The 25,084-nt window shown below is 45.8% G+C and overlaps 1 protein-coding gene across 3 annotated transcripts; it reads right to left on the minus strand.

The window, feature by feature from the left end:
- Positions 1-787: 787 nt before the first annotated feature.
- ZBTB2 (zinc finger and BTB domain containing 2) lies at positions 788-24,655 on the minus strand. 3 transcript variants are annotated; one of them, XM_072827851.1, is made up of 3 exons: positions 24,503-24,655; positions 9,364-9,548; positions 788-3,598 (listed from the first exon to the last, which is right to left on the minus strand). In XM_072827851.1, the coding sequence occupies exons 2-3, from the start codon at positions 9,534-9,536 to the stop codon at positions 2,227-2,229; spliced, it is 1,545 nt and encodes a 514-aa protein (XP_072683952.1). In that variant the 5' UTR covers positions 9,537-9,548; positions 24,503-24,655; the 3' UTR covers positions 788-2,226. The 3 variants fall into 3 exon arrangements, with proteins under 3 accessions (XP_072683952.1, XP_072683961.1, XP_072683971.1); XM_072827860.1 differs by lacking the exon at positions 24,503-24,655 and adding an exon at positions 23,959-24,098; XM_072827870.1 differs by lacking the exon at positions 24,503-24,655 and adding an exon at positions 14,239-14,261.
- Between the last annotated feature and the right edge of the window lie 429 nt (positions 24,656-25,084).

A 25,084-nucleotide genomic window follows, 5' to 3' on the forward strand; every position in this document is an offset into this window, starting at 1 on the left:
CTCTGGCGAGTCCCATGTCGCTTGGAGCCTGCCTGGAGTGCTGTGGAGGGCAGCGGGGGCATGCCTGGATTTCCCCTTCCACATATATTCACAGAGGTTAATTTGGCACAAGACTCACATTTAAATTGGGAGATTTGAATGTAGTGTAAAAACAAAAAGATGAATTCAGTGGAAACCTCTCAGTATTTAAGAATCTAGGTGAAGGGGCGCCTGGGTGGCTCAGCTAGTTCAGTGGCTGCCTTTGGCTCAGGTCATGATCCCAGGGTCCTGGGATGGAGCCCCGCATTGGGCACTGGGCACTGGGCTCCAACTCCCTGCTCAGCAGGGAGCCTGCTTCTCCCTCCTCCTTTGGTCCTCCCTACCACTAGTGTGTTCTCTAGCTCACATACGTCTGTGCTTTTTCTAAAATAAATAAGTAAAGTCTTAAAAAAAAAGAATCTAGGTGTATATAGCATGATTTTGTGTCATTTTTTGTTAAACACCTCTTGGGGTCTTTTTCTTCCTTGTAAAACAAAGATGGGTAGGATGGCCTCCAGATCCTATTCCTAGCCAAGGCTGGCCTGTCCATAGCACCTTCATTTAGTTTACTCATTTGATTTCCACAATGTGATGATCTAGCGGTCATCACTGTCTTCATTTTACAGACGTGCACCATGCCACTCTAGTGAAGGGGGCCGCCCTAAGCCCTGCCGACAGAAGGAGTGCAGCAAGGAGATGCCTCCTCAGGTAACTTCCCCCACCCTGCATCTATTTGGGTAGACAAAAGTCATACGCAGATACAATAAAATACCCATTTAATTAAATGTTTATTCAATGAAAGTATGTATAAAAACTTACAAATCTGAGAACGCAACTATACATGAAACAGGATGACGGGATATTCAGTTTTTCACATATACGTACAGCACAGCTATGAACTGTTCTTCCCTTTTCCCTTCGGTCCTTGTTTCTGGCTCCTGTTTTGTCCTGTCAGACCATTCTGTGATTGGCCCAAGGAAAGATTAGTGGACACATTTTACTGCTTTCAGGCCAATGGAGGAAATTTCAGGTGTTTTTTTTTTTAAACAAAAAAGTGGAGACTAAACAACAAAATAAAATTTTTTCCCAAACAGCAATTAGGTGTTTTTTTTGTTTTGTTTTGTTTTTATCCTGATTTTTCTCTGCCATTTTTGATGCTTCAATGAATGCTGCCGGTAAACTATTAGCATTAACGTTTAAAGTCATTAAAGTTACTACATGCTTTGCCCACAACTTCCCCCTCTGAGACGCACTTTCCTGCATCCTTCTTCCTGCAGCACATACACTGATTTAAAGCAGCAGGTCTGTGCTAAAACAAACTTAGCACTGGAATAATGCTGCTGGAATGGCGTGTTGTCTTCAGAAAGACAATCTATAGACTAGTACTTTCAGATCTGATTTTTAAAACAGCCAACAGATTTATCAGAAACTAAAATAGAATTTTGTTCTTGTTCAACTTTGAAAGAAGCCAGCAATTTGATAAGGCATGTGCGTTAGTACACCTGTTTATCACAAATATCCATACATTTTCTCTTACAAACATACAAACTCACAGCTTTGTCATGTTTTATCCAAAAATTAAGATTGCCATCACATTATTACTTTTTCTCTTTTGTGTTGTGTTCAAGTAGATTTCTTAACGAATGATTTTTCTTGACTGGACATAATCTCAAAGGATGCATTTTGAAATAAGACCCCTGGAGGATAAATACTAAGAACATTTTCTTGGGTTTAAAGTTTCCCCACACCTTCTAGATTTTGCATAGTACAGAGCCCAGTGGTATCTCTAAGAAGCATGCTGTATTTTCTGACATTTTCTGAGAAGGAAGACTTATTACCCAGGGAAAGTCATAATTTTAGCTTACCAAATTGCATTCTAGTTGTTTTGTTTTGTTATATACCCTTCATTAGTTCCAAGTATGCTTTTTAAATAATCTAAAACGTCTCAAAATCTATTTGAGTTTATAAGTACTACTGACCATTATCTTTCCAATATCCCCTGAATTGAAGTAAATATGTTCCAGGTTTATAATGCACAAAGCCTTTGTGGAGGAAGGGCTGGGGACGGGGAGGGCGTGGGGAGGACAGAGGGACCAGGGACCTGTCTGTATCTGTATCATGCCATGGAGAACTACAGTTCTGTACTGGGGGAAGAGAAGGGAGATCGTCTCTGTAAAAATGACAGTTTTTAAAAAGATAAAGTAACCTTCAGTCTAACAACACCGTTTCCTGTTCCTTTTTGATGGAAGCTAACACCGGGTGGTCAGGTTCCGTGACTTCGGAGTCCCCGCTGCCCAGGAGGATGGACCGCCCCTCGTCTAGGGCAAACACGTCCGAGTTCTGGTTTTGGCATGAGTGTTTAACCACCTCATTGGGGGTCGAGAATGTTTTGTCACACAAGTTGCATTTGTAGGGTTTGTTGGTTTGTACCAGCATGTTGTCCATCTGACTGCCTTCCTCAAACGTGCAGAGTTCCAGAGTCTGTTTGTCCACCATGGTGTAGGTGTCGATGCTCTGATTGAGGCACACGTGCCGGGCCGCCTGGTTGGCCCTGCAAAAGCTCTTGTCGCAAGTGCTGCATTTGAAAGGCTTCCCGGTGTGTATGTACATGTGCTCCCTCCAGTGGCTCTTCTGGATGAACTTGCGGCCGCAGATGGTGCACTCGTACTTGCGCCTCTTTACCTCCCTCTCCTGGTCCGCCTGCTCCAAGTTGTCAATGTCCGCGATGTCCGAGGGCGGCGGCGTCTCCGAGTGCTGCTGCCCGTCGATGATGGGAGAGTCGGAGATGTGCTGCAGCTCGCTGTCGCTGATCATCCCGGCCTCAGGCACTTCCATGGCGTCTTTGCCCAGGTCGGCCGCGTTGCTACAGAGGGACAGGGGCCCTCGGCTTTCACCGGGCTGGCTGGGCGGGAAGGGTACTCCCGTGTGAATCTGGAGGTGCTCCCGCAAACTGCTCCGGAGGGTGAAGCGCCGGCCGCACAGGTGGCAGGCGTAGTACTTTGGAAAGCTGCCGTTCCTCTTCATGATGCTCGGCTTCACGTGGGCTATGGTGAGGGATGCGGGCTGTTCGTCGGAGGAAGAGGCCTCCAGGTTGGTCTCCTCCCCGGGAGGCGGGGGAGGCACGGGGGTGGACACGAGTTCTGGAGACAGCGAGGTCTGCAGCGGGTCCGAGGGAGTCAGGTGCGTCCGATTCACCTGGGCCAGGTTGGAAGTCAGTTGAGAGAGCTGCGAGGCCTCGGGCACCTGCTCCTGGCTCATCCGGGGGGCCTGTGGCCGCGGTTCCCGCCCGAGTTTCTCGGGTGCTGAGGCCAGCTTGCTGGCTTGTCTCAGCTGGTGATCTGCGATCTGAATGCCGTACAGGGAGGAAGCCAGTGGGAAAACTTGGTCGGGATGAGAGAAGGCTCCTTGGCTGGCCAGGCTGGCCTCCTGGATCAGCGGGTAAGCGTGCAGGAACTTGATCCCCTGCTCTAAGCGAACGGGATCAATCAGCTGGGGCGCCATCTTGCCAGTGTACATCAAATGTAAGAGATAGCTGAAGATGTCCGGCTGTATGTCAGTTGGTTTCAAACGGACACACTCGCTGGAAGAAACAAGGGAACAGTCTGTAAGTGTCACCCCGAGTCTCCAACGATAACACGATCTCTTTTATTTCAGACGATTTTATTTGTTTCTTCATGAGAGACCGAGAGAGAGGCAGAGGGAGAAGCAGGTTCCCTATGGGGAGCCTGAGGTGGGGCTTGATCCCAGGAGCTGGGATCCTGTCCTTCCTGAGCCAAAGGCAGATGCTCAACCGCTGAGCCGCCCAGGTGCCCCAGGGGGCCCTTTTAAAGGCAAATAAAACAAGAGTGTTCCCCGTTTCCTATTATTAGCGTTTCATGAAATGGAATCCTCAGGGGAGATTACTGGAACCTATGTAATTTAATCGTATCAAGAACAGGGAGAAATACATTAAACGTATTTTCAAGGGCTGAGAAAGAAAAGGTTCACGGCAAGCTTAACTCTTATCTCAGACTTGTCTTAAGTCAGGACGTCTTAACTCAGACTCTTGAAGCCCTTTTTCTCCTCACGGTGTATGTGAAATTCAGTCATATTATATTTTTAGATAGAACTCCAAGAGTTCTATATATATATAAAAAATTGTGTGTTTTGCGCAGAGGACCTATTGCTTTCTGGAAGTGGCCTGTGACCTAGTGACGGGTAAGAACCACCCACCCAGCAGATCTCTGGCTAAAAGTCTATGATTTTCTATTGATCCGATGCCATCCTGGGCTCAGCAGGAGATCTTTTCAGGCAAATCAAACAATCTACCCGCTGAGAACACGATTCTTCATTTGTAAAATGACACAGGGGAGCTGGACTAGTATGAACAAGTGCTAAGAGCGACACGACACAAGTGAGAGAAAAATAAAGCCGAATTCTCTCTGTGCTCTGCAGCTCTCTGATCTGTGTCCAGCATGAAAGTGGAAGCACTGTAAGAGATGGAGAAACATCTAGCTCTAATGGGGTCAGATCACCTTCCCAGTATTTGCTAGATTGCATTAAAAAGTGGTTCCAGGACAACTCCCTTCCTTACCAAATGTAAACCAGCACTGTCAACAGAACTACCACTGGGCTTTACATGCATTATCTCATTAAATTGCCATGAATTCTCATTTTACAGATAAGGGACTGAGGCTCAAAGAGATTTCATGTAGGGCAGCCCTGGTGGCCCAGCAGTTTAGCACCGCCCTCTGCCCAGGGCATGATCCTGGAGACCTGGGATTGAGTCCCACAGCAGGCTCCATGCATGGAGCCTGCTTCTCTCTCTCTCTCTCTCTCTCTGTCTCTAATAAATAAAAAAAATCTTTAAAGAAAAAAAAGATTTCATGTCTTGCTCAATATCACGAGTCAGTAAGAGGGATTTAAACCTCGGTCTCATTCCAAGCCCATGCCACCAAAATTGTTTAGAGTATGAAAACAATCCTGTGTAGCAGTTATGGTAGATCTGATTGTTCCCATTTGAGAGATCTGGAAACAGATCCCCAAAAGTTAAGTGATTTATCTGAGACACTTAAAGCATCTGATTTTCTAACTTTTAGATGCTAGTGTTGGCCTCATTCCAGAAACATCACTCTGATCAAGCAGCTATCATCAAAAAGTCCCAAAGAACTCTCCCTAAACCATCACTAATGACAGAAATTCTAACACATCATTAGAAAGTAATGATTATACCTATATAGTATGAGGTATGTGCTATCATCCACTGAGTGGAATATATTCTACAGACAATGCATTTTTAATTTCAAAGACAGCTTCCTTGAGTGCCTTTAGAATGTATAATCATTTTTTTAAGTGGATCAGTTATTTAATAGGGTTCTTAGAATTCATAATCATTTTTGATTATACGACTTCTTGTAACTTTTGGTCTCCTTTAGCTATTTATCTTACTAATAAATACTTTCCAATATGCTAAAAAAGTAACAGTAGACCTTGCTCTTACAAATTTAACACTTACTATTTTTTAAAAGAGTGATTTTAATAGCAATCTGTGACAGAATAGATGTGAATGATTCCTGTCTTGCTATCAATGTGTGTATATTTCAAGATGACTGCATACAAACAATCATGTAAAAAATGACTACAAAGTATGGAAGTCAAAGAATAAGGATGACGCATAAAAACTAGTAGCATTTTGATGGCAGAAAAGAACAGACCTTATGTGACTCTATTTTTTAAAAAGACACACAGATCATTCACTCTTCCTTTAGAGTCTTTTTATAGTCCTTTATTTATATTCCCTTAAATAGGAATGCAATTACAGGTGGCCTTCCCGTCAAGCACAGGGTGAGTGCCAACAATACTATGTGTATACTAGAATACGTTTATGGGGCTCTAGGGAAGTTCAATATTCAAAATAAAGGCTCAGGGATCTTGCATGGTGAAGAATACTTTAATAACATAAACAATCACCTCCAAAATAGAGAACTGGGAAACCATCGGCCTTTAGGGATACAAAGTACTCCCAGGGAACTACAGGGCACCTTTGTTCTGCCAGGAGGGAACCTTCCTCCAGGCAGAAGGGACAGAAAGAGAAGAAGCAGGCGAAATCTCACGAGTTGGGGAAGGGCTACGTATTATAGCATCTGTGAGTGGTAACTACCAAGCAGGGCCCCTTTCCATCAAAATTTTGTTGTAAGTTTTATGATTTTCTTTCATTTATTATTGTATAGGTTGTCCTCTGTCTACTGCCTGTGATGGGCAATGACTGAGTAGAGCTCAGGTGTTCCAGAACTGTGCGCCATCTCTGAAGGCAGGGGCTGGGAGACCCCTCCAGGCTGGAGAAGGGCTCTGAAAGGAACCTCTCTCCAGGGGGGAGGGGCGCTGGTGAGAAACCACGGGGAGAGAGATGCAGCCAGTCTCTGGGATTTAATGCCAATGCCTGGGGCCCACACAGGTTCCTAGAAACCAATTATCTTGATTTTAGTTTTTTTTTCTTTTTTTTTTAAGCAGAAGAACACATGCACACATATACACACAGAAACACTTAAAAATTATTTTAAAAAGTTCCTTACGTTGCATTCTAGCAATTTCTATCCTTGACTGCTTTCCCTCCCAGGCAGCTAGACCTCTCCGCTCCTATGGGCCAGACTTTGGTCATTTCCAAGTCCTTCTGGAAGGACACAGCTCTCCACCAGATAATTACACCTTCGTGGTTTGATTTGCAGATGTCTGCCTGACAACACTTTTATAGGGAAAACATGGTTTTAGCACAGCGGGGGGCGGGGGGGGGCCTTCGTAAAACTTTGCATTTTTCATTTTTCCTTTACTTAGAGTCTCTAAGTAAAAGATGGGCTTAAAGAACTTTGGAAATAACTTTTAAATAATGTTTGACCTTATCAGGAGGTTGTGCTTTAGCAAAACTAGCCTTTCTGCAGCTTTGCTTTTAAGGGAGTTCCATGTCTGCAGTCCCACAGGATTTAAAACTTGACTACTGAGAGTGGTGCACATGAGACAGAGACATCTAGTGGTACTACAGACATTAAACACTCTTAAGCCAACTGAAAACACGGTATCCTCAGGCCACCTTTAAACCTCACAAAAAAGGCGCTGGTTTAAGAAAGGGGCCTTGGGCCTTTGCCTTACATTTGCTTTGTCTAAAAGAGAAAAGGCTTGTACTGCCTCTAGCACAGTAGCGCTCCATTGCTTCCATTTGGGACTCCTACCTACACAGATACCACACTTCCATTAAAAATGGAATGCCTTTTACAAAGGCATTTAACTGCCCTACACTTAAGTTTCTTGTATCTGTTTAAAACTCATTAAACTGTATTCTTCTACTCCTCAAAATGAACATCTTCCCCCTTTCAATTCAGTGTACTATAACTTCTAAGAACCCATTAGTTATGAAGTCCCTACAATGGGGTAAGAGGGAAGATCTTTAGTTAGTGTAGTAAGACAATGCATCCTCTGCTTGCCACTATTCCTATTATTCACCCACTCTGCTCCTCCAGACATTGAACTAGTGGCTATTCTGTACAAATCCCTGACCTATACCCTGGGGCCTTCAAAATGATTTGTCAAACCCAGTTTCTGCCCTCAGGAAACTGACAAATGAGGAGAGGAGATAAGTATACCAAGAATAACACAGGGAAAATGTGCTGATACTGTCAATGGGCATAAAGTACTAGGAAATGTGAGAGAGGAAGAGATGGGTTTGGGTCACTTCGGGGAGGGGTCGTGGAAGAGGTGATAGGGGAGCTGGGCTGAGGGACTGGGTGGGCCAGAGGGGCTGGCCCGAGGTGGCAAGGTGGCCTAGGAGGCTGGAGGTCAGGCTGCCAGTCTGTGGGGCTTTGAAAGGGGAAGAATCTGTGTGCTGTTTTGATGTGCAATGGATGGATATCCTCTAGGTTTCTGATCAAAAAAGTAACAGCATGGAGTAGAGTTTCTGATCAAAGCACTGTTTAGGAATATTAATCTGATGGGAATGATCAGGAAATGGAAGGGAGTAAGAAGGGGAAGGAAAGGGCTAATGCAAAAGGGACTGTGAGGGAAAGAGGATTTGGGGACCCAGAGAATGGGCTGCCATTGCAATATTGTGCGGGTTACTTGGAGATAAACAGGGAAGTCAGGACCCAGGAAGGCCTAACTCAGCGTCAGACACGCTGGCATTCAATTCTGTCCCTTGAGCAGCCAGCCTCACAGCCTGGGGAAGCAGAGTTCTAGAGGACTCAGAACAAGGTCAAAGCCAGAACTGTAAACTTGTAGTTTCCAGTGGTGGCCAAATCCAGGAGAAATAGAAGCTCCCCTCAGGAGAGTGCACATGGAAAGACACAAGGACAGCCCAAGACCAAAACTCAGCACAACTCCCAGGAAGGTCCTGCCCAGAAGGCAGGAGAAAGGGGAACATTGTGCCTTATCAAAGTGCAGATGATGGCCCTAAAGAGGAAGCAAGCAGTAGCAAATACTGCCGAGGACAAGGATGTCAGAGGCTGAGAAGAGTCATGGTTTTAATGAAGAGGTGACCTCTGAGAAATGATTTTGGTAGAGACAGAGCACAAACCACAGTGCCACCAGCGAGGAGGGGTGTGGGGGGAACACCAGCAAGGTCATGGCTCACCCTCTGAACACTTTCTTGGTGAGATAAAGGAGAAGCTGCCCCATAAGTCAAGTAGACAGCACTGTCAGGGTGGCAGGGGAGTGTTGGGTCCTTGAGAGACTTGGGTGTGGGGGTGGGGGGAGTGCACAGTGACAGGTACAGAACAGAGAGGAAGAGGTAGGATCTGGTAGCCTGAGAGCTGGAGAAGATTACTTTTCCTGAGACATCAAGGGTCCTTTTCTCCAGATGGGAGAGATGAGAAGGAAAGATCAAGCAAAGATACTGAGACTGAAATGTTTCAAGAGAGAAAAGGAGGAAACTGGGGAATCCATGCCCTCAAGCTTCTTATTAGGCTGGCAGACAAGGATAAAAATAGGGAAGGGAGTGGGGGGGGGGGAGCGAGTGTGTGTGAGTGAGTGTGTGTGTGTGTGTGTGTGTGTGTGTGTGTGGCAGCAGCCAGTAGTGTCAGAGAAAGGGATTCTGGAGGCTGGGGCCACTGATCCTGTCGTGCGTGGGACACCTGGCCAGGGAACTGGGGTGGGGGGGCCATGGGGGACGTGAAGGTCAGTGAAAGTGTGAGTAACCAGGATGGGCAAGGGGGCCAGTGAGGTCACGAGGGGAAACTGGGAGACTGGGAGCCTAGATTCCAGGGAGGGGAGGCGGGCCCCATGGTCTGGATGGGCTAAGAGCAGGTTCCGGGGGTGGGGGGGAAGAGGGCCACGAAGTTCAGCGTCGACAGTCATTAGATTATTATCAAGCACGTTAGTTACCTGGTCTGATGGACAAACAACATCTTAAAGTAATTGGAGAATGAAGCAAGAACTGATTTGTGTGCCTTGAAGTACACATCGCCGATGGCAACCGTGCAGTCACACAGGAAACCAAACTCTCGCTGAGCGTTTAACTGTTGCAGGAGAATAAGTCCATGGTTGGCCAAATCCATTTTTTTAAAAATCTGCAAAGCAAACAATTTTTTTTTTTAAGAAGGTGATTCACAAGTAAGTATGTGTCCTTTATAGTCACCAATAGTAATGAGCACAGCTCACAGGACATGCTACCAATGTGGCATCAATTCACTCACTCAGTCTCCACTGCAGCTGTGTGAAGGAGCTGCTCTATCTTCACTCCCATGTTACAGATGATGGCATTTACAGTGACTTGGGGGATTACATGGCCTGCTCATGTTTACACAAACAGTCAGTGGAGGAGCCAGGGAAGGAACTCGGTTGTCTGCTCTGGATACAGCAAACATCACCAGATCATTCAGTCTTTAGGTTTACCATTCCAAAATGCAAATTCTAACGACCTATCAGAGGTTGTCAAACCTTTTGGAGAAATCAGTAAATTAAGGTAAATTAAGGCTTCCTGGGGTGAAGCCACAGCATGATAGGGTGAATATCACCCAACTGGGGCAATTTCCCAGCTCCTGCTGTGTGGCCAGGGCTGCCCCTGACAAGGATATAATAACTGACCCGTCCATTATTCCCCTGGACATCTGTAAGGTGGGAGGGAAGAAGTAGGATGGAGGGAGGAAGTAAGATGGTATTCTTCTTTTTTTGTGGAGGAGGAATTGGGCTTTGAGAGGTGGAAATAATTTGCCCAGGGCCATCTAGCTAGAAGGTAAGAGGGCCCAAACTGAAATCGGAATGTTCTGACTCCAAATTCTAAGGTCTTCACTCTCACACTTCATCCTAGTAAACCACTTGGCCTGTATCATCCACATAGTAGGGGAACTGCCTCTAAAGGAGATGGTTCATCAAATCTGTAGACTGCTCCTTTCCCACAAAGAGCATTTATAACAGTCCACTACACATAGATCAGCATTGTACTTAACAGGAGACTCAATGTTATGAAGAGCGAATGCTCTCTCGCTAAGACCGTGAACAAGGCAAGGATGCCCACTCTCACTACTGAACATAGTACTGGAAGTTCTAGTTAGTGCAATAAGGCAAGAAAGGAAATAAAAGGCACATAGACAGGAAAGAAAGAACTAAAAAACTGTCCCTATTTCCAGATAACATGGTTGTTACCTATAAAATCCCAAGGAATCTACAAAAACCTCCTACAACTAATAAATAAGTTTGGCAACAACCACAGGGAGGCTATAAGATAAAGATGTAAAAGTCAACTGCAATTCTATATACAACTTTGAACTTGTGGACAATGAAATTAGAAATATAATATCATTTACAATCACTCAAGCTATTGAAATACATATGTTGTCAATCTAACAGCATATATATGACTTGTATGTTGAAGATTCTAAAACGCTGAAGAAAGAAATCAAAGAATATCTAAAGAAATGGAAAGACATACCATATTTATGGTTAGGAAAACTCAACATAGTACAAACAAATTTTTCCCAAGTCAATATATAGTTTTAACAAAATTCTTACCAAGATTCTCGCAAGATATTTTTTATAGAGATAAGAATATTCTAAAATGTATAATGTAAAGCCAAAGAAAGCAGAATAGCTAAAATAACTTTTAAAAAGAATACTAAAGTGGGACGAGTCAGTCTGACTTCAAGATGCATCAAATAACTACAGTATTCAAGACAGTGTGGTATTGTCAAAAAGATAAATATACAGACTAATGAAACAGAATGAGATCCCAGAAATAGATCCACATAAATATGCACAATTGATGGTCGACAAAGGCACAAAAGCAATTCATTGCAGGAAGAGTAATCTTTTCAACAAATGGCGCTAGATCAACTGGACTCCCATAGGCAAAGAGAAAAAAAAAAAAAAAGAAAAGAAAAAGTGAATCCTAGACACAAAGGCAAACACCAAACTATAACTTTTGGAGGGAAAAACTCAGGGATCTAGGGTTAGGTATAGAGCTTTTAAACTGAACATCAAAAGTATAAAATGAGAAACTAGTAGGTTGGATTTCATCAAAATTAAAAATTTTTGTTCTGTGAAAGAGCCTGTTAAGAGGATGAAAAGACAAAGACCAGGAGAAAATACTTGATAACCTCCGCAAACTGTTGACAAAAGACAGGTATATAGAATACATAAAGAATTCTCAAAACTCAACAGGAAAAAAAAAAAACTATTTAGAAAATAGGTAATAGACTTGAAGACCCATTTCACCAAAGAGGCTATGCAGATGGTGAATAAAGATTTGAAAACACCTTCAACCTCGTTGGTGACTGGGAAAAGCGAATTAAAACCACAATGAGGGCAGCCCAAGTGGCTCAGGGGGTTAGCCCTGCCTTCAGCCCAGGGTGTGAACCTGGAGACCTGGGATCGAGTCCCACATCGGGCTCCCTGCATGGAGCCTGCTACTCTCTCTGCCTCTCTTTCTCTGTGTGTCTCATGAATAAATAAATAGAATCTTAAAAAACAAAACAAAACAAAACAAAACCACACAATGAGATTTCATTATGTACCTGTCAAGATGGCCAAAGTGAAAAATAATGGCAACACCCGATGCCTGCAAGGATGCCAATGAACTGAATATGGGTGGGGAGAAGGTGAAAGGGGGTAGCCACTGTGGAAAAGAGCAATTTCTTAAAAAAACTCAATATGCAACTATTGTACCACCCAGCAACAGTGCTCATGGACATTCATCCCAGAGAATGAGAACTCATGTTCACACTGAAACCTGCCTGTAGATATCCATAGCAGCTTTATTCCTAATAGTCAAGAACTAGAAACAACCCAGATGTCCCTCAGTAGATGAACAGTTAGGCAGTGTGGTATGCCCACACCATAGGAAACCACAGAGCCGGTAAGGAGAAATGCACCACTGATACATGCATACGGCAAGGTGGGTGATTTACGCGGAGTGAAAAAAGCCAGTCCCCAAAGGTCACTGTACAATTCTATGTATATTACATTCTAGAAAATCATAGGAACAGAGAACAGATTAGTAATAGAGGGTGAGGGGAGCAGGAGGGAAATAGGTTTGGCTATAAAGGTCAGCACCTTGGTTGTGATGTGGAGCTACAGTTCAGTGAGAAGTTTCCATCAGAGGAAACTCAGTAAAGGGCTCATGGGATCTCTGTTATTTCTTGTACCTGCATAGTTATCTCAAAATAAAAAGTAAAAAAAGAAAGTCCTACCATACATTAATTAATTAGCCAGATTTCAAAAGAAAAAGATAACTATGATGCTTAACTGCAGACCTGGGAAAGCTACTGTGGAGAATGCATTATCAATAAGCTTTAAACAAAACAAAACAAAGCAGACCCATGGCAATTCTTACTCAGCTGGTACTGAGCTCCCCACTCTCCTTCCTGTTCTAGGCATGCTACAGCAGATGCAGAATTAACAAGTGTGACCTAAAAGAAAAGAATGGAATGGAACAATACTTTGAGAGACCCATCAGATCACAAAGCAAGGATCGAGGTTGTCAAGTCTCATGTTTCCTTTTCTTTCCTTCCTTCCTTCCTTCCTTCCTTCCTTCCTTCCTTCCTTCCTTCCTTCCTTCCTTTCTTTTTCTTCTTTCTTTTTTTTTTTATTAAAGATTTAATTTATTTCTTCATGAGAGATACACAGAGAGAGGTAGAGACACAGGCAGAGGGAGAAGCAGGCTCCCTGCAGGGAGGCTGATGTGGGACTCGATCCCAGGACCTTGGGATCATGCCCTGAGCCAAAGGCAGAGGCTCTACCACTGAGCCACCCAGGTGCTTCAAGTCTCATATTTTCTATCAAGAGCTTTCTCCAGGGATGAAAGGCAGGAGAGTCACCTGAGTTAGCAGCAATCTGAGTGCAGAGACCTAGGTGTTTGGCTCATTTACGCATCCACATCCAGGGAGTGTATCAGGACCTTAATTCCCCCGATATTTTCTGCACATGTCAGAGAAGTAAAAGCACTAAGATTAGGAAAGGGACACAGAAACAAGGCCTGGGGTTGACGATGAAAACAAGAGTTGGTGGCAGGTGATGGGGGCCCAGGGGTTACACAGAAACATCACCCTAACCTGACCTCACCAGGATCTAACCTTAGAAGCTGGTCTCCAAGGCTGCTGGCTGAAAAGTGCCAGAATACTTCCTTTTCCATCTTGCTAACCTTCCTTTCTCTAGAAAAAAGTGTAACATCCTCTGAGAGCATGTTACCATCGAGCTGCTCTCTCCTGCGCTCTGTCTCTGAGTGGGGTTCCCGAATATGCTCCCGCCGCTCCAGGCGTCACTTCACTGACAGCAGCTTCAAGTATGGTAACACGTTACTATTTATTCCCTGATGATAATGACAAGAGTGGCTCTTGTTTATGGAGGAGTGTTTACCGCTGACCATTCATTTCCATATGCTATTCATTTAATCTCACACCGACGTCTATCTGAGGGACTGCTACGCATATCCTACAAACGCATATCCTACAAACGAGGAACCAGGCCGAGGGGTTCGCTAGTTTGCCCCTGACTACAGAATCAGTAAGGGCACGAAGTGAGACTTAAGCCGGGTTGTTTGATTTGTCGGAACGTGCTCGGCGCCACTGTGTTTAAAATCAATCGGAAACCTTCTTTTTATTGCTGCTTTTAAGTATTTATAGTTGTTAGAAGAGATTCGACTCTCACGGACGCACAGAGGCGAGCTGCCCATCCACTCCACCCCTGCTGGTTTCTCCGCTCTGACAGCCCTGGGTATTACCTCTTCTTCCAGAATCTTTGCCAAATCCATTCTCCTTTTCTTACCTTCTATGGATTTAGTGATGAGAGGAAGTATATTTTTATGCTTATTGATCATTTACATTTCCTCTTCTATCTTTTCATGAGCTCTGGCCGTTTTTCTATCAGGTTGTTTGTCTTTTTCTTATCGATCTGTGAAACCCTTTGTATAGAATAAAAATGAGCCCTTTATCACATAAGTCGCTAACATTTTTCTCACTTTCTTTTCGTTTTCTTTTATAGAGAATTTTAACATATAATTTTATGTTGTGATGTCATCAAACTTCCAGTATTTTATAGGATTTTTGAAGCATTTGTTCTTACAGTGAAAATCTCCTTTGATATAACAAAAGGTAGAGCTCCTTGTCATTCCACAAAAAGACTAAGGTTAAGTATTTTTTTCAGACTGTAAGAATGAAGCCATGAAAAACCTCTGAAATGTTTCTTTTTTTAAGAGGGTCTATTCAGTTATTATAGGATCTCGATTTAGAGATTTCCTATTCGATCTAGAATAGGAAACAAACTGAACATGTCTTTCACATACAGAGAGAAGAATACATGTATGGGAGTCTCAGGGATGTGAAAAAGCCCAACGAGAGGAGGAAACATGGAAAGAACGAGTCTTATGTTCAAAATTCACACAGAGAAGACAAAACTCTGCACAGATAAATTTTTAAAAATCTTACTTTGGAGACCCAAAAAACCTTTCTCAAGAGAAAAATCAGAACCCACCCCCCCCACCCCCGCAGATCTGACACATGTGAATGAGTCTGAGAAAAGGGGTTGGAGGGGCATCTCCAGCCTGGACTCCATCAGAAAGGCATCTCGGGTGGTGTCCCCCGACCCTGCCCAGCTGACAGCATCCCCTTTTCCTAAATCTCCTTTCTTCATCACAGCCCCCTTCAGAGCCATTGCCATGTAGCCTATGCTGCACAGGCTGAGGCTACAGCATCTTCATGGGGGGCTCTGCTCTTCGCTCCCCACCTCCATCCACTGCTCATGGGCCACATCACTCCTGCCCAGTGCACTGAGATGGCTCAGCAAGGTCACCCAGGACCTCTACTCCCCGGCCCCCCACACTGAGCTTACTCCACCATTCTGCGGTATTAAAATACTCTTCCTTCTGCTCCATAAATATTGTCTCGGGCTCCAAGGCTGCTGTGTTCTGGTTTTCTCTCACCTCTGGCTGTTCTATTTTAATCTCTACCAAGAAAGAGGACCTCTTTTGCTGATGTTCCTGTGTCTTTGGTCCACAGCTTACTTCTCATTCTGGGGACTCTCTGTGGGGATCCAGTTCACTCCCATTGGGCCATCTCACATGACTCCTCAATTCAGAATAGGAAAAAAAAAAACTCAAATCCCTCCTCTTCTCACCCTCATTTCCTCCAAAGGAAAGTAAAAGCCATGAACACAAATCCCTTCCTTCTGTATCCCCAGCTTAGTGCATGGCGCCACCACCCATCTCTTGACCAAACCAGGAATCCCAATTCCCCCTTTCAGGCAGGGCTCCACTGCTTCCCTAATTCCTTACTCACTCACTCATTCACTCACTCACAGCCCACTAATTTCAACTCCTTATCCCACCACCATGCTTAGCTCCGCCTCCCTACTCATCTCTCCATTTACAGCTTTAGCTCTTGAATCCAACCACATAGAACAGCAAGAATGATCTTTCCAAAGGGCAAATCTGATGTTACTATCTTGCTTAAAGTTCTCCTGATTCCCTACTGCCTTTAGGATGGAACCCAAAATTTTCAGCATAGCTTACCTGATCCCGCATTGACCCAACCCCTGCCTAACTCTGCACAACACGCTCTCATGCTGATCTAATGGTTTCCAAACTTTTGGGTTTCACAGACCTACTAAAACACAGACTAACCAACCTTGAAACAAGCAGTCCAATAGCATATCAGTCCCTCTTTATTTTGCAAGAAAAGATACAAAATATTCACATACACAGTAGGGATGGGGGACTTCTAAATATAACTGGACACAAAGGACATACGGTCAGAGTGCTTTTCTAAAGGAAGGACTGTTGGCACTATATTCATTACATGGAAGAAAAATTTTCTAATGCAAAAAAAAATCACAGTGTAAAATTTTACTTTATGATATTAAGTTGTGCCTAATTGTCTTCTTGATGTAAGATTACCCATTCAGTGATCTTTACGAAGTGATCAAGTATCCAACTTGTTCTGAAATTAAGGCCATCACCAAAAACCCAGTTTCATCTGAGTATGTTGATGATAATGGAGACAAAATGATGTTATTTCACTCACTTGAGAAACACTGGATGAATTAAAATAAGCTGAAAAAGGGCCTTTTTCTTTATAACTAGCCCGAAAGCCCAGGCCATTCTTGGACTCCTTGCAGTCTGCAACACTCACTGCTCAGAAGCCTTACTCGTAAAGCTGAACCCAGCACCAGATTTCTACTCCCACCATTGAGAGTGGGGGCTTGTTGAATGGGGCCTTAGAACCTCTATGCTGGACCTTCAAACATGCCCCTTCCAGAGGGAGCCACCACTTACTGCATCCTCTTTTCCCCAGTCCCAGCCCTACTTGTCCTCTGCAGAATTTCCCTGACCCTCAAGTCTGGGAGGCTGTCCTTATCTCTGGAACATCTGTGAACATTCCAGTTTACATATAGTCTGTATGATGCTTCCAGAAAGCCAGCACTGAGTCTTATCATTTATTACTTTATTCCATGTACTTAGCATATTGTCTGGTGTTCAATATTTGTTAAAAAAAATATATGTTCAGAGAGGAGAAGAATGTTGAGTCCTTGGTCCCTGAGTAGCTGGGTGATATGGAGTAAGAGTTCAATTTCTATTTATCCTAGATTAACCTAAAAAATTCACATCAGTTTAAAGGATGCAATATTTTGGAAAAAGTTTTTGATATTTAAATGTCACTTTGTGTTTCTTCATGCTAACAATTAAGTTCTAAATAGTGCTTTATATTTTATAGTAACTCTTTACACTCATCATCTAATCCTCAATAATACCATGGTAAATCATTTTCTTACTCTGCATGCACTATTAATTATAATATTAATAACTATAGCATTAATAATAAATGACCAACTATGTGCCAAGGGCCAGTTACCCTCTCTCCAGAAGAAATGTTAGACTTAGGAAGTTAAGTAACTTGTCCACATGTAGTCCAGCTCTTAAGAAGCAGATCTGGGACGTAGTCATGTACTTGGGGAGAGCTTTCTGAGGTGTTGGGTGTAGTGGATACAAAGGTATGCAGAATGCAGAGTTTGAGGGCAGAATCAAATCAGTATACCAATTTACAATGTGAAGAAAAATACAAGGAACTCTGAGGTCATGAAATTAGGGTCTAATTTGGGGGCTAGAAGTCAGGGAAGGCTTTCGTGAGGAAATGCCAGGTAAGCAGCTATTTAATTTTTTTTTTTTGAACATTTTTATTTATTTATGACAGTCACAGAGAGAGAGAGAGGCAGGGACATAGGCAGAGGGAGAAGCAGGCTCCATGCACCGAGAGCCCGACGTGGGATTCGATCCCGGGTCTCCAGGATCGCGCCCTGGGCCAAAGGCAGGCGCCAAACCGCTGCGCCACCCAGGGATCCCGGTAAGCAGCTATTTAAAGAATGAGAAGAGTTAACTGGGTGAAGACGGAGTAGTCCAGGCTGAGGGATCAGCATGCAAAGGCCCTAATTAGGACAGGCAGGAACAAGGTGAAGCTGAGGAACTGGGAGGGCCCCTGTGACCGAAGGTCAAAGAGCCAGAAGAGAATGAGGCAGGGCAAAGTTGGGAGACTCAGGTCTTCTTAAGGGTTTTGGTCCGTATTTGAAAAGCAGGGGGAGCCACCAGAGGGGATTTTGTAGGACGAGTAGTCAGATGGTTGCACTGCCAAGCCAGGCAAATTTGATGAGGGGAGTGAAGAGGCAGGTGAGGGTGGGAGGGGAGACCTTCCCATGGTTCTAGAAGAGAGATGACTGGGTGGTGGTGATCTGAATGGATGGTGAGGGATGGGATCTGAAAGGTAGTTAGAAGATAAAGACTCAACAGAATTGGTTGGTAAGTTAGATGGAAGAGGGTGGAGGAAATAGAGTTGTCCAAGACAACTCCTACTAGATTTATTGCTTGTGTAGCTAGAGAGATTGTGGGGATTCCTGCCAGGAGAGGGAACACGGGCAAAAAGCCAGCTTTGGGGGGGAAAGGATTATGAGGTTATGTTCAGGCATGCTGGGACCGAGATACTTCTGAGACAACCAAGGAGACACCAATTTACAACGTGAAGAAAAATACAAGGAACTACGAGGTCAAGAAACTGGGGTCTAATTTGGGGGCTAGAGGTCAAGGAGAGGTTTACAGTAGACATTAGTTACACTGGTCTGGGGCTCTGAAGTCCCTGCTGGGATTTATGTTCCGAGTCTTTCGAGAAGCTGGGTGTATCTGACTCCAACCTTCCATCCCTACATGAGAGGTTATGGGTATAAACGGGAGGCAACTGAACTCTGTCTTTGGGGTGTAGATTACACATGTTTTCCTCTGTCCTTCCTGGCTCCACAGATCAGTCCCCAAAGTTCTTAGTAGCCCTAGTCACAGAGGGCTGACATGAAATCTTGACAAACTGAAGACCTATATAAAGCCCCCAACCATTTAACGCTATAAATGGAACTTAACCCAAACTAAAAAAAAAAAAAAAATCATGTCTCTCTTAAATCAGAATAGTGAGCAGAAAGGAACTGAAGCAAAACAGAGATGGGAGAGGGGAGGCAATCCTTTTCTTTTTTAAAATATTTTGTTTCTAAGTAATCCCTACACCCAATGTGTAGGGCTAGAATGCATAACCCTGAGATCAAGGGTAGCATGTTCTATTGAATGAGCCAGCCAGGTGCCTGAGGGGAGGGGAAGCAATTCTTACAAGTGGGTTTTCAGAAAATGCCTTCTTTATGCATGTATAGGTGTATGAAGTTTTTTTTTTTTTTTTTTTTTTAAGCAAATTCTGAGACTGGGAGACACATGTTGAAATATGTAAAAAACACTTTGCAGAGCCAAATATAAATGACCATTCATATTATTTAACGCTTCACCACTGTTTTCCACACCGATAATGTGATGCTGCCTAGATGTCAAGTGCTTTCACGTCCAACATGTAGCACAAATGGTGCTGATTCCTACATAAGTTACTCATCTTTTGGAGGTGCAGCTGAATGGGACAAACAATCACATTATATTTTGACAACCCAACTTCCGCCTACATTTTCAGTATAAGTAGACCAAAACAACTTTTGGGAATTGATGACTCACTTTTTAAAGATAATAGCTCTCCTAAGATACTAAATACCACTTAGACTACCCATTTCGAGGGCACTAAAAGGGTCCTCTGAAGTCCTTAATTTTATTTAAGTGAAACATAAATGAATACTGTAATGCACAGAACACATCACTAACAGAAAAAGCACTACCCACAAGTAAGATTGATTCTTTCAAGTAGTTCAGACCACTTACCAGGATGAAAAAACTGCTTTTTCAATTAGTATTATTAATAATTAATATTCATAGCTTATAAAGTAAACCTGAATGAGGCTGGTCATTTGAATTTTAATGTTTTAAAATTGTAACTCAAAGCTAGGAAATGTATCTTAATGAGTTGTGGTGACAGGTTGGTGTATTTTTCTTAACATTTCTTTAGTCAATCCTCTTCCACAGTAATTAGAAAAAGGTGGGACATAAGCTAATCAATAGCAAGTATTTTGACTTTGAAAAGCATTGAATTTGTAAGAGATTGTCTTTTCAATTACAGGTTGCTGATGTTAACTTTGGAATTAGTTTTTAATTTCTAAGTGAAGGTCAGAAGGAGGCAGTTCCAGGACAGTTTGTGTCAAAGGGAACCAAGTCAGAGATTTATGGCTAATAAAAGTTGATATTAAAGCGACCATTCTAAAGGCATTACGCTATACTCAACTTTAAGGAAAAATACGTATGTCTACATAGCAAAATTTAAAACCTGGGATCCCTGGGTGGCGCAGCGGTTTGGCGCCTGCCTTTGGCCCAGGGCGCGATCCTGGAGACCCAGGATCGAATCCCACGTCGGGCTCCCGGTGCATGGAGCCTGCTTCTCCCTCTGCCTGTGTCTCTGCCTCTCTCTCTCTCTCTCTGTGACTATCATAAATAAATAAAAATTTAAAAAAAAAATTTAAAACCTAATCTAATTTGCTATTTTTACAAATCTCTTTTAACAGAAGACAACGGGATTCTGCATTTACTCTATTTCTCCATTTACTTTGTTGTGATATCTGTTTTGGTTGAGTATTGAAAAAAAAAACGACCTCACTCACATATGTAGTGAGAAAAAGAAATATATTAATAACTTTTCCAGGTAATTGTGGATATTTTTCTTTGATACTATACCAAAACTTAACAAGTTGTAGTTTCTTAAAGGTTAGCAGTCTGATCTAAAAAAAAGTAACGAATGAAATTTTCCTTCTCTGTTATAGTAAAATACATTGCTCTAGCTTGCATTTTGAACAGATCTTTTACCCATGTGTGGTTTTTTTGAGCATCACCCATTGGTCACTGGAAAATGTCAGCTCAGTGAGTTATGCAGCAGATCTTTCCAACGTTGACACATTTTGTCATTAGTTAAAAGGGACGATAACATCTTAGCATTATTATAAAAATTGTTTAGACCTCATGGAGATTCAGAAGGGTCTGTAGACCATACTTAGACAACCCTTGGTCAGAATCACTTTAGGGCTAAGAATCTAAGCAGGTAGGTGTGGTGTAGAACACAAAGACACTTTGAAACTGTTCTCAGATGCTTCTGATAGTTCATCCTTGCTTGATGCAGAACTTAGGTGCCTGCACAATTTAAAGAACTATACTTCTTGTAAAGTAAAAAACTGTTTTGTAAGTACTTAGATACATCAAAATGCTTTACAACTTCCTATCTTTGCACATGGAGCTTTCTTGAAGTGAGAAAGTCATATGATGTATACCTCATCTACGTGAACTGGGAATTATGTATTTGAGTATAAACACAGCCTCTAACTTGGCCCTTATAACACAGAAAAAGAATGGTCCTAAAATGTCTTGGACTGCCAACTCCTGGTAAGTATTTTGTGGCTACTGACTCCATCTCTTAATGGCATACTGGCATTGTAAAACACTATTATTTACTATTGACTCAAAGTAATACTTTCACTATTTAATTTACGAATAAAATTATAACTTACTTGAGCATAAAAAAGTTTTAGAAAATCTTCTCAGTCTAATGCTTAGAATGTTTACAATTTTTTTTTTCTTCTTCAGGAAAATAAGAATTCTCAATTCCCTTGGAGGTTTTTAGAGTCATGCTTTGTGACCGTAAGGAAGTAGGAAAAGTGATAAATTCCCGTTTCTGCCGGTGCATTCTGAAATTTACGGTACTCTTCAGTAGACCAGCAGTAGGCTGGAACCACACCACTTGCTCAATGTTTCAAAGACTTCAGGGAAAAGTCAGTGGGTCTAGACATGAAGTACCCAGACAGTTAAGAAGAGATGGCAAAAGTCTCCCAATTCCAAAGCCATTCCCAAGCCAATGCCACACATCAGCCTTAGAGGCCTCCTTCACTTTCTACCTCCGTTATCAGGAATTCTCAAGCTGGGGAAAGCATATCCCCATACATAGGACATGCAGTGTTTATTTACAAGGAGCATCTTCTTAGAGCTTTATGGTGAAAAAAATTTTTATATTTTAGGTAATTTTTATATTACAAAAGTGCAGATCTTTGAGGACAGTGCAAAATTTATATTAATCTTTACGATAAAAAAGAAAATGTCATCGTGGCAGCTGCTATTCTGTGATCTAAAACATGCCTAGTGTTTACCCTGCTGCTGGAGTATTTCAGTGGAAGTCTGCAGAGCACCATTTATTTACACCCTCTTTGAGAGCAGCTTTAAAACCGGCAAGTGGTTGGACTAAACATTATATATAACAAAGCTTCAGGGGTGCTTTATCTGTCGCCCTTTAAAGGATTCCTCCACTACTATTTGCGGCATTACACCACTGGTATGAACTTGTACTTGGGAGATCTTACCATGGTGTCAATAACAGGTCAATTCTTTGGCTAGAAAGCACACTTCTATCAACCGTCAATTTATTCAGTGAGAAATGCCCAGCTTAAAGTAGTGTGGAACTTTTTTTCTTAAAAATTACCTTTTAATGGTTTGAAAACACCCTGGATACACACCAAGGTTATTTAGAATGCAAAATAAGACCTACTTTAACAATTGATGTTGGCTTTTAAGAAATCGCAGGCGTGAGGATTTGAAATGTCTTCATTCTGATTTTGTATTAAAGTCTCAGGCCTCTCCAACTAAAATGCTAGTGATAGGTCCACCCTGCTCCAGTTCTACACGGATGGCCTGTCCTCAACAGGACATGGCAGCCCATTTAAGGAAACCCTGAGCACCCCCAAGTCTGTGTGAGCCCCTAACTCTGACCTTTTTAGCGCTTTATTTTACTCAAACAATAGCCTATGAAAATGAACAGAGTGAAGACTCCCACACTACGTGGGCCCATTGCATTTGAAGAGCAAATGAGCACTGCAGCCGGTGGGGGGTTACTTCCCTAAGGCACCGTCGAGTTCAGCAGCTCAAGTTCTTGCAGTAACTGCCTGCATTTTCGCCCTGCCCGATCTCGTGCCCGCTCCGCTACCCTTGCTTTCACCGCCAGCTCAAAGCATCAAGAACCCCGCGCCCTAAGCACATCTGTATTCTCAGCTCTGCTCGCAGCCTGCTTAGAAGTCAGCGGGGGTTCCGCTCCGCCGGAAAGACGCCTGGGACCCGGGGGCAGCCTCCCCCTCTCGGAGCCCCCCCGGGTCGCGAGGGCCGCGCCGGCGGGGAGCGCGGCACGGACGCCGGGCCCACACCCCAGGCGGAGCAAAAGCAGCCAGAAACCACAGCGCAGCTCCGGGGTAACCGCGGCCTCCGCGGACGCGCAGATCGGCGGGCAGCGGAAGCCCGAGGCTGCCGGCCCAGCGCGCCCACGCCCGCGGCCCCGGCCGCAGCGGTCCACCCGGGCGGCGCCCCAGGAGGCCGGCAGCCCAACGGCCGCCCAGTCCCGCCTCGCCCCGCCCCGCCCCGTCCCGCGGGGAGGGGGGCGGGCGCCCGGGCGGGGGCGGGGCCGGCCCGACCGGCGGGGACCCGGCGGGCACCCGGCGGGCCCGGGCGCCGAGCACCCCGGCCCCGCCTCCATCCCCGAGGGGCTGGGAGGAGGGGAGGGGAGGGGAGGGGAGGGGAGGGGAGGGGCGACGCACTCCGGCCGCGCCGCACGCTCTCCGCTCCCCTCCGTCCCGCGTGCGCGCGCGCGCTCGCCCCAAGTCCCGCGGAGTTTAACACAATGCCGACGCCTACGCCGTGCGCAACGCCCCGGCTGGCGCAACAGCTCCGGCGCCGGGGGCGGGGGGTGGTCAGGCAGGGCGAGGGGAAGAGCGCGCGCGAGAGCCGAAGACAGCGCGAGACCCGAGGAGGCCGGAAGCGCGCGTGCGCGCCCCCGCCCGCGAGCGGGGAGGCGGAGCCGCAGCAGTAGCGGCAGCAGCTGTAGGAGCCGCTGCAGCTGGGAGAAGCGCCAGAGAGGCCGGGCCTGCTCCGGTCGGACCGGATCCCTCCCCTCCCCCTCCCTCTCCGCTCCCCTCCCCCAAACCCACTTCCGCAGCTCGCGGCCTTGCCGCCGAAGCAGCAGCGGCGGCAGCAGCAGGAGGCGGCGGCGAGGCGTCGGAAGGATTACGCACCTGACGGGCCCGCCTCTCAGGGCTCCAGCGCGGGACGCTCACCGGCCGCCGCCGCTCGGGACGCGCTTCGCGGTGGCGGCGAGAAGGGAGGGACCGGCAACGGGGAACGGAACGCGAATCGCCCCCCTCCCCTTCCTCCCTCCCTCCCTCCCTCCCTCCGATCCGCCGCCCGCCCTCTCGGCTTCCGTCCCCTCCCCCTCCCGCAAAGCCCCGGATGGAGCCGCCGCCGACTCGCCGCCGCCTGGCTCCGGGGGATGGTTTTGTCAGGCGGCCAGAGCCCCGGCGCCAGGCGCAGCCGCCACCGCCCCCGCGGGGCGCCCCTGCCCTCGCTTCCCAGAACTGGGTCCCCGTGTGGTCCGGGCCCTCCGCCTGCCTTCACCCGGAGCCCCGGGACCGGGGTCGTTCGTCTTCTTTGTTGCCACCGTTGGTGCCGGAACCGTTTGCGAGCTCCGGTGGCCCCCGCCCCCCCTCCGCCTTCCCGGAGCCCGGGCTGGGGGCGGCACGTGGGCACCGGCCCCGGGAGGTGGAGGCGTTGCGCGCTTACCTGTCGCCGGTGCTGCTGCGGCGGGGGGTGTGGAGGAGGCACCGCTGGGCAGCCTCGGCCGTGCTCTCCCCGCCGCCGCCGCCGCCGCCGCCGCCTCTGCCTCTCGCTGCTGCTGCTGCTGCCGCCGCGGTCGGTGTCTCCGGCGCGGCGGCGGCGGCGGCGGCGGGGCTTTTCCTGTCCGGTTACGTTAAGGTCACATGACCGAGAGAGCGGAGCGACTAGTGCAAAGAGGCTGAGAGCGGCTCCCGCCGGGGGGGAGAGGCGGCGAGAGAGCAGTGGCGGCAAGAGCCCCCTCCGCCCCCCCGGCCGCCTCCCCTCCCCCCGCCCGCCTCCGCCTCCTGCTGCTCTGCCGCCGCCGCCGCCGCCGCCTGCAGCACTAACTACACTGCCGCTCCCACCCAGGCTCCGCTCTGCTCCAGCCAAACTTCTGCAAACCATGTGCAGCCGAGGCGAGGAAACTTCTCTCCACCTATTGGGGCTGGAGGCCTGAGTCACAAGCCCCATGTTTACATAAAGTGTTTAGGTAGGACAATCCTGGAGATGCTCGGGGTAGGGATGCAGAACTGCTCGGATCCTTCTGCA

This window comes from Canis lupus, chromosome 1 (assembly GCF_048164855.1).
Source record: "Canis lupus baileyi chromosome 1, mCanLup2.hap1, whole genome shotgun sequence".
NCBI classification, from domain to species: Eukaryota; Metazoa; Chordata; class Mammalia; order Carnivora; family Canidae; genus Canis; species Canis lupus.

Coding starts and splice junctions, on each gene's coding strand:
- ZBTB2 (XM_072827851.1), bottom strand. CDS start 9,536: ATGGATTTGGCCAACCATGGACTTATTCTCCTGCAACAGTTAAACGCT. Junction 3,599..9,363: donor TTGTTTGTCCATCAGACCAG/GTAACTAACGTG, acceptor TGTTTCTTCCAG/CGAGTGTGTCCGTTTGAAAC.